The 13,100-nt window shown below is 40.7% G+C and overlaps 1 protein-coding gene across 5 annotated transcripts in view; it reads right to left on the bottom strand.

Annotated features, from left to right (window-relative positions):
• The window catches only part of LOC147021632 (ATP-dependent translocase ABCB1-like), a 193,921-nt gene that overhangs the window by 93,536 nt on the left and 87,285 nt on the right, over window positions 1-13,100 (bottom strand). For all 5 annotated transcript variants that reach the window (XM_085891803.1, XM_085891801.1, XM_085891802.1 and 2 more), the window contains 4 exons: window positions 12,585-12,698; window positions 12,293-12,403; window positions 9,721-9,846; window positions 8,348-8,551 (listed from right to left, as the gene is read on the bottom strand). In XM_085891803.1, coding sequence (XP_085747929.1) covers window positions 8,348-8,551; window positions 9,721-9,846; window positions 12,293-12,403; window positions 12,585-12,698 — 555 coding nt within the window. The remainder of the gene's footprint in view (window positions 1-8,347; window positions 8,552-9,720; window positions 9,847-12,292; window positions 12,404-12,584; window positions 12,699-13,100) is intronic.

Here is a 13,100-nt window from a genome sequence, read left to right as displayed (position 1 = left end):
GTGGTCTCATCGCTAGTGATCAGTGTTGAAGAAGTTGGGATCGCTGTTCACAGTCTCCAGCATGTCCTGTGCGATCTCCAAACGGAGTTGCTTCTGCTCGATCGTTAGCAGCTTTTGGCACGAACTTCGCTGAGATTCTCCTTCAGCCCAAAACCTCAGACACAATGGAATGAACGGATCCAATGCTGACGCCCGCCTCGTCTGCAAGTTCTCTGATCATGATTCGACGATCCTGCATCAGCAGGGTCCTCACTTGGTCAAAGACGATCTCATTTCGGGATGTTGAGGGCCGACCAGAACGTGCTTCACTTTCCACTGATGTGCGACCATCTTTGAAGCGGTTGTACCACTCTTTTATCTGTGTGGTGCCTAGGGCGCTTTTAGCTACTATGGTAAAAATTCAAATTTGCAATAGAAGTTTGCAGAACCTTCCAAATGGTGAGGTTTCATGAAAAACTAAAATCTTCCAAGTTTTATCAAGATTACATAATATTTAGGACTTGCGCAGGCACTTGACATCCTTCTCCATTAGTACAACATGGCTAAATTAAAATGAAAATCTCTTTTGATGAAAACAATTAAAAAAAATTATCTTGAAAAGTAAATAATATGCCTTTATAAAATCAAAGTTTCCTTTGAGGCCTTTGGGTATTTCCGTCGGTCATCCTCCATCACTTGAACAAGGTACTGCACTTGAGCTTCATCTCTTGTTCGACCAGCTTTCGTGAAATCTTCGATGAGGGCGACGCCTCTTTCAGCCGCATCATTCACGACGTTAAAAGAGTCAACCCTCTGCTTTCCTTTGACGTAGGATTCAAAGCTCTTCCAGTTTGATGGATCTTTTTCCTCGAGAAAGTCTTCTGGCAGCTCGAGGAGCGTAAAGAGATTTTTAGTTTGGAGGTCACACAGCTTCTTTCCCTCTGGATTGGGAAGCCAGACTCGTCGAGATGGATCCTCTGAACCCTCCACGTTCTTCATGTTTATTACCATGGCAATCTTTTCTGATGAATCTAAGTTGTCATCAAAGAGTGCAAGGCTGACGTTAACTTCGCTCAGGTACCACAGATGGCAGCTCATTGTTTTGTATGCAGCATGATTCAAGGAATGGAGGGCTTGAAGGAGCTGGAGGTCATTCTTTGGTGCGGAAGCAGCATTTCGAGCGTCGAACCAGGCCCTGATATAGTGCTTCGCAACAAAAAGACAGACCTGCTTGATCCCGCTAAATAGGCATTCTGTGCGACATGTACTGTGGGATGATGACATGCGTTTAGTGAGAAAATCCGAGAACTGCCCTTGAAACATCCAGATCTTGAAGCAGTAAATTGCACGAGCCATCCAACGCGCTCGGTGAACGGCGCCAGGTGCCCTGAATGTTGAAACCTGATGTCCAGAAGGGACGCCTCCAAGGAAAATGATCGTCAGTTGGAGAAGTTCTTTGTAGTCGTCTCGGGGATGCTTCTGCTTCAGAAGCTCTTGGGCATGCTGAATGACAAAATTGGCCCATTGATGGATATCGGTGGCTGTACTTGCATCATCAGCAGCAGTCAAGTACTGCGTGAAATTAAAATGGGGCCAGCAGTCCCGGAAGGTTTGGAATAAGGTGATGTCTGGCCCTCGGGATGCTTCATCGACCGAAGAAGAGTAAACTGCTTCAAAAACAAGTTCTAAGACATGGTGCCAACACGCAAAATAAAGAAGTTGATGATCAAGGATGTTTTCAATACGAACACAGACCCCACCCCGGATTCCAGTATTAACAGCTGTCGTGTCAAAACACATCCCTTTGACACGTCCAATCAGGTTCCACTCCTTAACTGTTGAAAAGATGACCGCGGCTGTTTCTTCCGCCTTGGAGTCTTTCAGCATCGGAATTGCCAGGATTTTTGACACACCATTCCCAGTGACCAGAATTGGCAGCCTGTCAACTTTGTCTCTTCCAGTTAGGTCTGGCATCAGCTTGGAATCCCAGTGGACTACCAGGGGTGTGTCAACCTTAAAGCTCTGCTTTATCTCTTCAGCGCGTTGCTTCCTATACTTAACACGAGCGGCACGAATGGCACTTGGACTGAGAGAAAGTTTATTGATGTCTTGTCCCAATTGCTTGGCAAATGGAATTAGAACCCGACTTGCAGAACGATCGCTAAGGAGAGTTCTATCCAGGGCCTCAGTTACTTCAGATGTTAATCCAGTTGTCCCACGTTTTCTCTTCGGAGGCTGGGAATCACAGGTGGTTGGATGGATGGAAGAAGATGGTTGTCGACTTGGACTAGATTCAGTAGAGCTGGAGGAGGAGGGAGACTGGAGGTTGGCTCTTTCAGAAGTTGCGGCCATCTCCAAAAGCGCTTTCTGTTTCCTCTTTTTCTCTTCATCCTTACGTTTCATAATTTTCTCTGAAGTCCTGGCAGTCTTGTACTCAAGACTCGCGATCTTTCCTGGACACCCCTTTTCATGCTGAGAAGCAAGAAACTCCTTGTCCTCATCGATTTTTATAAGATTCATAGCATCAGCGTGAGCTATGTCAAACAGCTCATCCAGATCAGCCTTGAAATTGTCTTGTTTCTCTATGTTGGTAGCAGTCTTCCGATTGATGCTTTTCTTTAAACCCTGCCACGTTGTGTGTAATTTTCGCACATGGACTACCACATCAGGAAGGTGCTTAGTAGGAATCCCCTCTGTGGACCAGATGTTCATTAGCTCTAGTGATGTTTGATTCACACTTGCAGTTAGGGTCTCATTCATTTCCACATGAAGGAACATCAAAAAGCGGAGAAATTCGGCCTTAGAAGGAAGCTTCTGGCCAGGAAGTGTTGGATTAGGGGATCCAATCAGCCAAATGGCCTTTTTCGATCTAGTTCTGGAGGCCATTACCCTCAAAATATGCAGAAATTTCTGGTCTGAAAAAAAGATTAAAACATCATGGTTAAGTGGGAAATGTTACAGAGTGGTAAGTACACATTGAAAAGAAAAGTAACAAGTTTTTGCCAAGCTTGCGCGTTAATTCATGCACGCATGAAGAAAGGCTCTGCTCACTGCTGTGTGATTGCGCAACTTTCAACAAGAAAACTTTCCGTTTCCGAATTTTGGACGAGTTGGGACTTCATTATTTTTAGATTTAGCAATTTATGAGACAATTTTCATTTCTTCACATCAATATTTAATATCATTTTTATGCATTTAATTATATGAATATATTAATTAAACCCTCAAAACAGTAAATTCAGATGATCTCAAAATAAACTTTTAATTGATCTGCGAAAAGAGGAAAAAAATCATTTTTGGCAGTTTTTGATGCCCTTTGTGCAACTTTGCATCGCTTGTGCAAGTTCAAGAACATGACTCAAGAAAAAAATATTTTAACACAATGATTTCTAGTAGGAACCTCACTGAATGGCGGGTTCTGCGCATTAAAAAAAAAACTTTCATTTTTTAGAAGCACCCTAGTGGTGCCCATTGCTTCGTTCCTGAAGGCCTGTTGAAACTTGCGGATCGTTTACACTTGGGAATCGCCAAGCTTTACACAAATTTGATGCAGTAGCGTTGTTCAAGTTTTTCCGTCATTTTGTCAAAAACGAAAATCCGACGGCACTCACTTACACTTCCTCACTCATTGGCGGTCTGTTGGCGACTGACAGCTTCTGAAGGCGGGAAAATATTCATGCATACGGATTAGGATCGCCTACATACGTGCACCAAACCACACCTCCCTAGCTTCATTTGTTTACGCACGAAAAATTAAGCTTGGATACTTTTTGAACACATCTCACATATATATATATATATATATATATATATATATATATATATATATATATATATATATGTATATATATATATATATATGTATATATATATATATATATATATATATATATATATATATATATATATATATATATATATATATATATGTATATATATATATATATATATATATATATATATGTATATATATATATATATATGTATATATATATATATATATATATATATATATATGTATATGTATATATATATATATATATATATATATATATATATATATATATATATATATATATATATATATATATATATATATATATATATATATATATATATACTACACACACACACATATACTAGTAAAGGTGCCCGTCTTAGACGGGCATCACTGGCAACATATGGTAAAAGACAGATAGCATGAATGTATTTTAAACAATATATTATATCATTTTTATCCGTTGATTATCATTCAAGTTTTCCCACTTCAATGACATTACCACGTAGTTTAGTGACTACACAACGTGTACCCATTCATGAGTTCCGGAGGATCCATAGAGCGCATTAAAATTATAGGGCACCCTACTTTAAAGCGATCCAAAAGGCCGGATCAGTTTCGTCTACATATTCATATCTTGTAGATTTTAGCTGGTCAGAAAGTCATGGTTTTGTGAAGAAACTACAGCACATGGAAAGTGCAAATTAGTCAGGTATGAACTCAACCGTTTTCTACCCAAATGGAGTGTGATTCTATGAGCTTAACTCATCTTAGTGGTCCTCTAAAAAATGGGAAACATTTTTATATCTTTTTGTGCAATAATTCCTCCCATTTTGCAAATGGAGAACATGAACTGTTTAACTACCATAATCATGAAAACGAATTTTGAGGGGCCTCTTAAGGAAGACAATAATATCATTCCTATATATGTCAAAGTTGTTTCATTTCATGCAGTAACAAAAATCTGATGGTGGAACAAAGAAAGGGGCGTGCCGAAATATTAATATAGATAACTACCAGAATCATGAAAACGAATTTTGAGGAGCCTCTTAAGGAAGACAATAATATCATTACTATATATGTCAAAGCTTGTTTCATTTCATGCAGTAACAAAAATCTGATGGTGAAACAAAGAAAGGGGCGTGCCGAAATATTAATCTAGATAACGACCATAATCATGAAAACGAATTTTGAGGAGCCTCTTAAGGAAGACAATAATATCATTACGATATATGTCAAAGCTTGTTTCATTTCATGCAGTAACAAAAATCTGATGGTGAAACAAAGAAAGGGGCGTGCCGAAATATTAATATAGATAACTACCAGAATCATGAAAACGAATTTTGAGGGGCCTCTTAAGGAAGACAATAATATCATTACTATGTATGTCAAGGCTTGTTTCATTTCATGCAGTAACAAAAATCAGATGGTGGAACAAAAAAAGGGGCGTGCCGAAATATTAATATAGATAATCATCAAAACGAATTTTGAGGGGCCGCTTAAGGAAGACAATAATATCATTACTATATATGTCAAAGCTTGTTTCATTTCATGCAGTAACAGAAATCTGATGGTGGAACAAAGAAAGGGGCATGCCGAAATATTAATATAGATATATATATATATATATATATATATATATATATATATATATATATATATATATATATATATATATATATATATATATATACACACACACACACACACACACTTCTTCCCCTTATGCGAAAATCTCGAATAATTCCTCTTGTGGCTCCGGAACCAAATAAACTATCGATATTTATAACATTTTCCTGGACTGTGTCCTTTTTTTCCAAACAAGGTGGAGAATTTGCTGTTAAACAACGACTCAGACTCTACAACCGGTCCAGACAACATCAGCCCACGAGTCCTAAAAACCTGCTCTGCTGATCTTGCCCACCCTCTCTCTATTCTATTCACCCTCTCGTTTGCTCAAGGTCATTTGCCATCTGCTTGGAAATCAGCAAACATCATCGTTCTGCACAACAACAGTACAAAAACAGATCCCTGCAACTACAGACCAATCAGCCTTCTCCGATTCATCAGCAAGGTTATGGAATCCATCATCACTTCCAACATTGAATCCTTCCTCTTCTCGAATGCCCTGATTTCCAATCATCAATTTGAATTCAGACCAGGTCACTCTCCCGAATATGTTTCTTCTGCTGTCCCAACAATGGATGGAGATACTCAATGCCAGACATGACATCAGAGCCACCTCCCTAGACATATCGCGTGCCTTCGATATGGTCTGTCACCCCACACTGCTCACCAAACTCTCTTCCTATGGTGTCCAAGGACATTTCCACTCATTGCTCGCAGACTTCCTCTCCTGTCGCAGCCAAAATGTGGCCCTAAATGGAGTTCTCTCATCCCCTGTTCCTGTCCATGCTGGAGTGCCTCAATCCAGTGTTCTGGGCCTTGTTCTTTTTCTGGTTTTCATCAATGATCTCTCTGACTTTCTGGAAAATCCTCTTCATCTCTTTGCTTATGATTTCACCCCTTACCGTACCATCTGTCATCCCTCAGACCGGTAAGCAGCAAGTTCTTCACTCTCTGCAGATCTGGGTAAAATCACAAACTGGTCCAACATGTGGAACATGTCTTTCAACCCTGACAAATTTCAGACTCTCACAATGTCTCTCCGAAAGGACCGTCTGGAAAACCCCATCAACTTTCTCAACAATCCACCTAAAGAAGTCCTATCATTCAAGCTTCTGGGTCTCACTATCTGCCATGATCTTTCCTGGGAAAGCCACATTTCCAAGCTGGCCTCCAAAGCCAGTCGCCGACTTAGAATCCTCCGTCATGCAAAGTCCTTCCTTGGCACACCTGAGCTCCTGGCCACATGTAAAGCTTTCGTCCACAGCCTGATGGAGTACTGCTCTCCACTCTAGGCTGGTGTTCTCTCCTCTCACCTTTCCTGGCTTCACACTGTGGAGGCCAAGGCATTTCGGACCATTGGCATCTCCCGCGATGAGGCTAAGTCTTTGGGCCTCTCACTCTCACCAAAGGTAGGTCGGTCGTCATTCTGTCTTCTACAGTCTCCTCTCTGGTCTCACCCCTCCTGCTTAATCTGAGATATGTCCCCCCCCCCTATTTCCGCGGGGAGCTCAAGGTCCGCCAGCAACCCCTTTCTGGTAAAACTTCCAAAATAAAGAATCACTGCTCACCTTCACTCTTTCATTCCTCTTTTTTCCTGCCTTTGGAACAAACTCCCACACTCTCTTATATCCCATTCTTCCCTCCAGGTCTTCAAAACAGCTGTTCATTACCATCTCTTTTCTTCCCTCATCCAAAACCATGACCTTTTCTACCCATGCTAATCCACCCCAAACCCACCACCTTCAAATTCCCTGTTTTCCTTCCTGAAAGTCCATGTCATGTAAGGACCTGAAAATCCCTGGAGTATCCATCTTGTTTGCCTTGTGTACCCTGCCCCATCCCTCTCCCTTCCACAGATCTCCTCATGTCTCTGTTCCCCATTGTTTTTTCCTTCCCTCTCCCGCCCCTCTTGTCTCCTGCTCCCCTTGTTGAGCGTTTCTGTGCGTTAGCTCTCTTCCGAGCCCCGACAGTGTATACCAACAACAACAACAACAAAAAGCTCTCACAGCTCTCCGCCCACCCTACTCCCCCAACATGTTTAATTAATAAAACCATCATCTGAAGAGTTGATTTTAAACTTACCCTGTGCATTCACAAGCTCCAGATATGACCAGCCCATCGGTATTCCGAAGAACCCAAACGAGACACGATGTCTCCCTTCAGCTCTTTTGTTTTGCAGATGCACACCCAGCTTTCTCTCTGGTACTTTTCCAATACAAGTATTTTCAGCTTCTTTTAGAAGCTTTGTGAGCCATTTTAAGGAAACAATTCTTATCTTGCATGCACAATAGAAATTTACATGCCCCCAAAGATCACTGTTTCTCAGGGTTTTTGCCTCTGCACACTGAGCATTCTGGAGTGGATTATATCATTTTGAAAGTTCCCTATTATTCCAAACTTCCTGTATGATTCGTGGGGGGAGCAGTTGGGGGTTGGAGGGAAGGGTGGCACGATTCTGGCACAAGTGTTTCTGGAACCGGCAAATCAGGACTGACATTTTTATGGCAGGAATTTGGAAATTATCCAGGATACCGGTAATAACCAATCTTCTCTTCACAAAATTCACTGTGGAGTATTTAACGTCCACCAATGCTCTCATTCCTGGCAAATGGGTTTTCTCGCTGAACATTCTTCCATTGGATGGCACACACATTGATGTATCACCCTGCATGTGAAACACCAGGGTGACCGCTTATGGCTGGGTCGGGATTTGAGCCCAAACAGCTCAAAGTTGAGCATGGATATCTGCAATTTATCTTACGAGGCCTAATGTTAAAATATATACATCAAATTATTTCCAAGAAAAAAAAACAAACAAAGGAATTGGAAAGCACATGGTAAATCACTGCCATTGGGTGATCGTTGGAGTAGCCTGCGAGATCCATCCAATCAGCCCAGTCTATCTGAGGCAATTTTAACATCCTTACAAAAGGTGTTATTCCAGGAGGATTGTACAAATACCTCAGGAAGCTTGTTTATAAAATTCAAGGCATTGGCATCATGGGCCGCTTTCTCAATCTCCTCCATTGTGACGTCCTCACGGCCATAACGGATGTTTTCCTCAATTGTGGTTGCAAAAAGCACAGGCTCCTGACTCACAATGCCAATGGATTCACGAAGCCAGCGCACATTAAGGCTGCGTACATCTTGTCCATCCACACATACCTGACAATTAAAAGCACAAGTTAATGGCATAAAGGTTTCAACGTCTGTTTATTTGCACCCTGAAGTAAGCCGCTCCTCGTCAACTTTACAAAGTCCAGGTGTTCTCCTCACCCGATTCCCTTTGTTCCTTTATTCTGCTTCTGGATCATCTCATGCATGCATCCAGTTTTTGCTCAAACCCAATGCTATTGTTTGCAGTTCATAATCTCGTTTGATCTCCCATTCCCACCCACTATTTGTTTTGCTCTCCTAACCCACTTTTTAAACCCAAACCTTTTCAGAACCTGTTTTATCGATTGTCCATCACCCATTTGTATGTTGCCCATTGCCCTCTTTTGTTACTTCTCACCACTTCATGATCTGTTTTGTAATTCCACAAGACTCTTGACCTTTTATTGGAAGCACGTGCAAGAAGTTATATTGTCCTGAAGCTGAGCGCCTTGTGGTGTTAAATGATATTGAGTAGCTAATATCTGACTCCATAAAATTTAGATAGACGAAACACATGCGTTAGGTAAATCCTACATCCAAGAGCAAGCGTAGAATTGGAAATTTGACCAACTAGTTGAAATGTAATGATCAGCCATTTTGAGAGTGTAGTGGGTATTTGATGTCACAAAAATAACGAAATGACTAATGACAGGCAAACTACATCTTTGGGTGGTTTAACACTGATCTTAGGCTCAGGGATGATCACATCAAATCATCATCCATGTTCTATATACACAGCGTCGGTGCCGCTAAAGCAGCTTCTTGGCTATGGTTACATTCCTGGACGAGTCGCCACTCTGACACAGGAAGTTAGGGAAGGAATTTGGAATCTGGACATGGTGCCAGCGATCGCTCACCCACTCTTCTCAGGGATGAGCTTGCACATAATTCACATGTAGGACAAAGGCATTGCAAAACATTATTGTGCTTTTACCAGAATTACAAGGACATGAGAAAAAAATAGAGAAATTAAGAGAGTAAGTGGTATGTGAACATGAAATCCCAACATTGTGAGGAAAGTGCTCCAATAGGAGCACCAGATGGGCAAATGATAGGAAATATTCATGGCTGCTGGTAAATTGTTTCATTTAACTTCCTCGTATGAGCAAAGCAAAACTGCCAGAGTGATTTCTCGAATGTTTTTTTGTACAAAATCACATGTGCCTGAGAAAACCCACCATTCCTTGTTGTGGGTCGTAAAACCTCTGCAGCAGTTGTATTGTGGTGCTTTTTCCACAACCGCTACTGCCGACAAGAGCAAGAGTCTCTCCGCTATTTACAGTTAGGTCCAAGCCCTGCAAAACCTGCAAGAAACAAACATCGATTTATACTCACCTTGGTAATGGTACTAATTCGTTGCAATATTGATTTACAAACAATTAATGTATAAGCGTGGCTTGCTTACTGCTAAGAACCCGTGCGTCCATTTCCCTGTTGCCTCACTTCATCGCACCTCAGGCAGATGAAGAGCACTGCATGTTCAGATGAAGTGGCATAAAATTGGGTGCCGACATGTTTCAGTCCAGCATTTAATGGAAAATGTGAACCAAGAGTGAACGATAACTCAAATGGACTCCAAGGATGGAGGAACTGATGGTACACGTTGAAATGCTTGCAGAGTTTCACCACGAATGCACATCTTTGTTTTCATTATTTTTAAATTTAATATCCAACATTTAAGCGAGTCGTTAATTTTTGGTAAAATTACCTTTTTAGACAAAGGTTAAATCCTTAACCTTTGTGGAAGCTTCTGGAAGCATATGCTAGTTGGTGATAATTATTTCTAGGAAACATACTGGCTTTATGAAATCTGCTGTTGTTGTTAAAGCACTATAATTGTATCGCAAGTGCTTGCTTTGAGTGCGTGAGTGGTGTCTGTTCATATTCCTCAATATAGATATTTGATGACCCCTTGTGTACATAGACACTTGTTTATTTAATGATGGATTAACAGAAAGCATGAGGGGGCATCCTTCAATGGACACATGGGTTCATAGCTCGTCTTATGATGACACCTAAAGGGTTAGAGGAGGCAGCATGAAGACTACTTATCAATAGTTTACCCATATTTTAAGCAATACTAGAAACATGCACTCTATCTGAGAGTGGCCCATCAAACAGGTGTGAGTTTATTGATGCTCTCGTGGAAGATGGGGTACAGGTGGGGCAAGTATATTTTGTTCCTGTGTCTAGTGATACCCACTCCCTCTAACAGGGCTCAGTAAACCACGTGCATTGTACCATGTGCACAGGAGAAAATTGCAAGTTGTCTACCCACCATCACGAGGGGAGAGAGGGGTTGGGGTTGGGTGAATTTATTTCATGCCCATGAGCTAACGCCTGGGTACCCTGAGCACATATGTAAAATTTGATGGAGATCAGTGAAGCCATTTTCAATTCTTTCCGGTTCAGACAGACATACATACATACCCACAGAGAATTGGCGAACCTTAGTATGATGAAGTCAAACTCTTTTGGCCAAAAGTAAAGTATCTTTCAATATGCAGACACGTCTTTTGTTTGGCAGTTTTCAGATTAAATTATAAAGCAACTGTTAAAGGTATGAAAGCATTCAATAAGTTATGGCAACAAATCAAAACGGTCCAAGAAACTTCTTTCTTGTTCAACAAAGAAGTATAGATGTTTAGCAAGATATTTTATTGCTCATTATATATACAGCACTCATATTTTGAAAAATAACAAAGAGTTTCCATTTCTTCAACTATTGCAAGTCTCTCGTTCATATGCCTTTTGAATTGCTCTTGTAGTACACATCTGATACTTTGAATCGATCATGAGAAAATAAAATAAAATAAACAAAACATCCCCCAACCAAAACTAACCTTGATTAAACAGGACAAGTAGTGAAACAAATTTAACCACATCCCCATTGCTGGCATGATACAGGGAGTGGACAAAAAAAAACAAACTTGGAAACACCTGGGAAAATGAGGGACACCAAGCAACGGCTTCCCCAAAGATGTGACCCATGTGTTAATTAAGCACATAACATCCCAGCATGCTTAGGGTCATGTATAAAAATGCTGCACAGCCCTGGTTGCCGATGATTTTGGCTACCATGGCTGTAAGAGAAGACCTCTCAATGCCCCCATCCACAAAGCACGTGTGGTCGTCAAATGTTTTGATGAGAGTGACATTGATGTTATCCATGTTCTGGCCTTCTCAGTCAGCAGACCTAACCCAATCAAGCATTTATGGGATATTCTGGAATGACACCTTTAACAGCATTTCCTACCTCCATCGAACAGGTGTGAGTTGATTGACTTTCTCGTGGAATAATGGTGCCGCATCCCTGCTGCAGAATTCCAGATGCTAGCAGACACTATGCCACGGCGCGTACACGCCGTACAGGCCGCATGTGGTGACCCAACACCCTATTAAGTGACTTTACATTGGTGTTTCCATTTTTTGTCTACTACCTGTATATAAAACAGCCATTCTTTGTGAGTAATGTACTTTTATTTTTAAAGCAAACTTATAATTTGTTTTGTAAAAGATATTGCATTATGTACTTTTAGATCTGCAAATGTGGTGAAAAAAGTAAGTGTGTCGAATTTTGTTTATTTTAATGCTAATTTGAAAGGTGTGAAAGAGAAGGTAAGAGCCCACTTATTGTGTACATAAATTTGTATTTATACTCTATTAGATTACTGCTGTCTGGCTGTGTTGTAGACAATTGACACATTAAAGTTTGAGATGCGATTGCAGATGCGGTGAGCTGTAAAATACCTTCACGTCAAGTCTTGAGGGATACATGAAGTGAACATTCTTGAACTCAACTCTGCCCTTCAACTTTTGTGGTTTGTACCCAATCTTGGAGAAGTTGTCAATAGGAGGTTCCTACAAGATGATAGTGCGATGGATAATTTTGAAGTATGTATCGTACTTGAACCAAAACATGCCAAGTCAGTCTTTGAGATGCAAAACTACTTCTTGATATCAAAAATGGCTTTAATCCAACAAATACATTATAAAGATACACCTGATTCTCCACTTTTGTTTTCATCTCACAATGCCCCACCTTGTCAATGATATTGAAAATGACATAAGCAGCTCCTCGGGAATTAAAAAAGGCCTCAATATTTGGAGCGGCTTGGCCTAAGGCGAAGGCTCCGATGATGACACAAAAGAATACCTGTGGTTAAAAAAAACAAAAAATGCTGAATTTCCTCCAATGCGACACTGGATCAACGGCAATTTCACCTTTCTAATGGAAAATATCAAATTACATCGACACAGTTTTGAAGTTGCAACCAAATTGTAGTTATGTGAAGGAAGCTTTCAAGTTGTTAGGTTGTTGGAATAGATAGATTTAAATGGAAAATATAAAGCCTAATTTAATTTTGTTCTTGTAGACATGATCGAGGCTCGTGGAAGAGCTTGAGCAGAATGGAAGGGGATAAAAACACCAAATACAGAGTAGAAGTGTGACAGTGAAATCAAAGGGATGGGGAGAAGAAATCATGCCGGTGACGAAGCTGCACACAAGCGAAATGAAAGACAGCAAGAAGAGGAAGGGGAAAGCGGGATGAAAAAG

The sequence above is a fragment of the Eptatretus burgeri genome, chromosome 8 (assembly GCF_056783735.1).
Source record: "Eptatretus burgeri isolate ZD-2024b chromosome 8, Ebu_testis_v1, whole genome shotgun sequence".
Lineage (NCBI taxonomy): Eukaryota > Metazoa > Chordata > Myxini > Myxiniformes > Myxinidae > Eptatretus > Eptatretus burgeri.
This window is presented reverse-complemented; position numbering and strand designations above follow the sequence as displayed.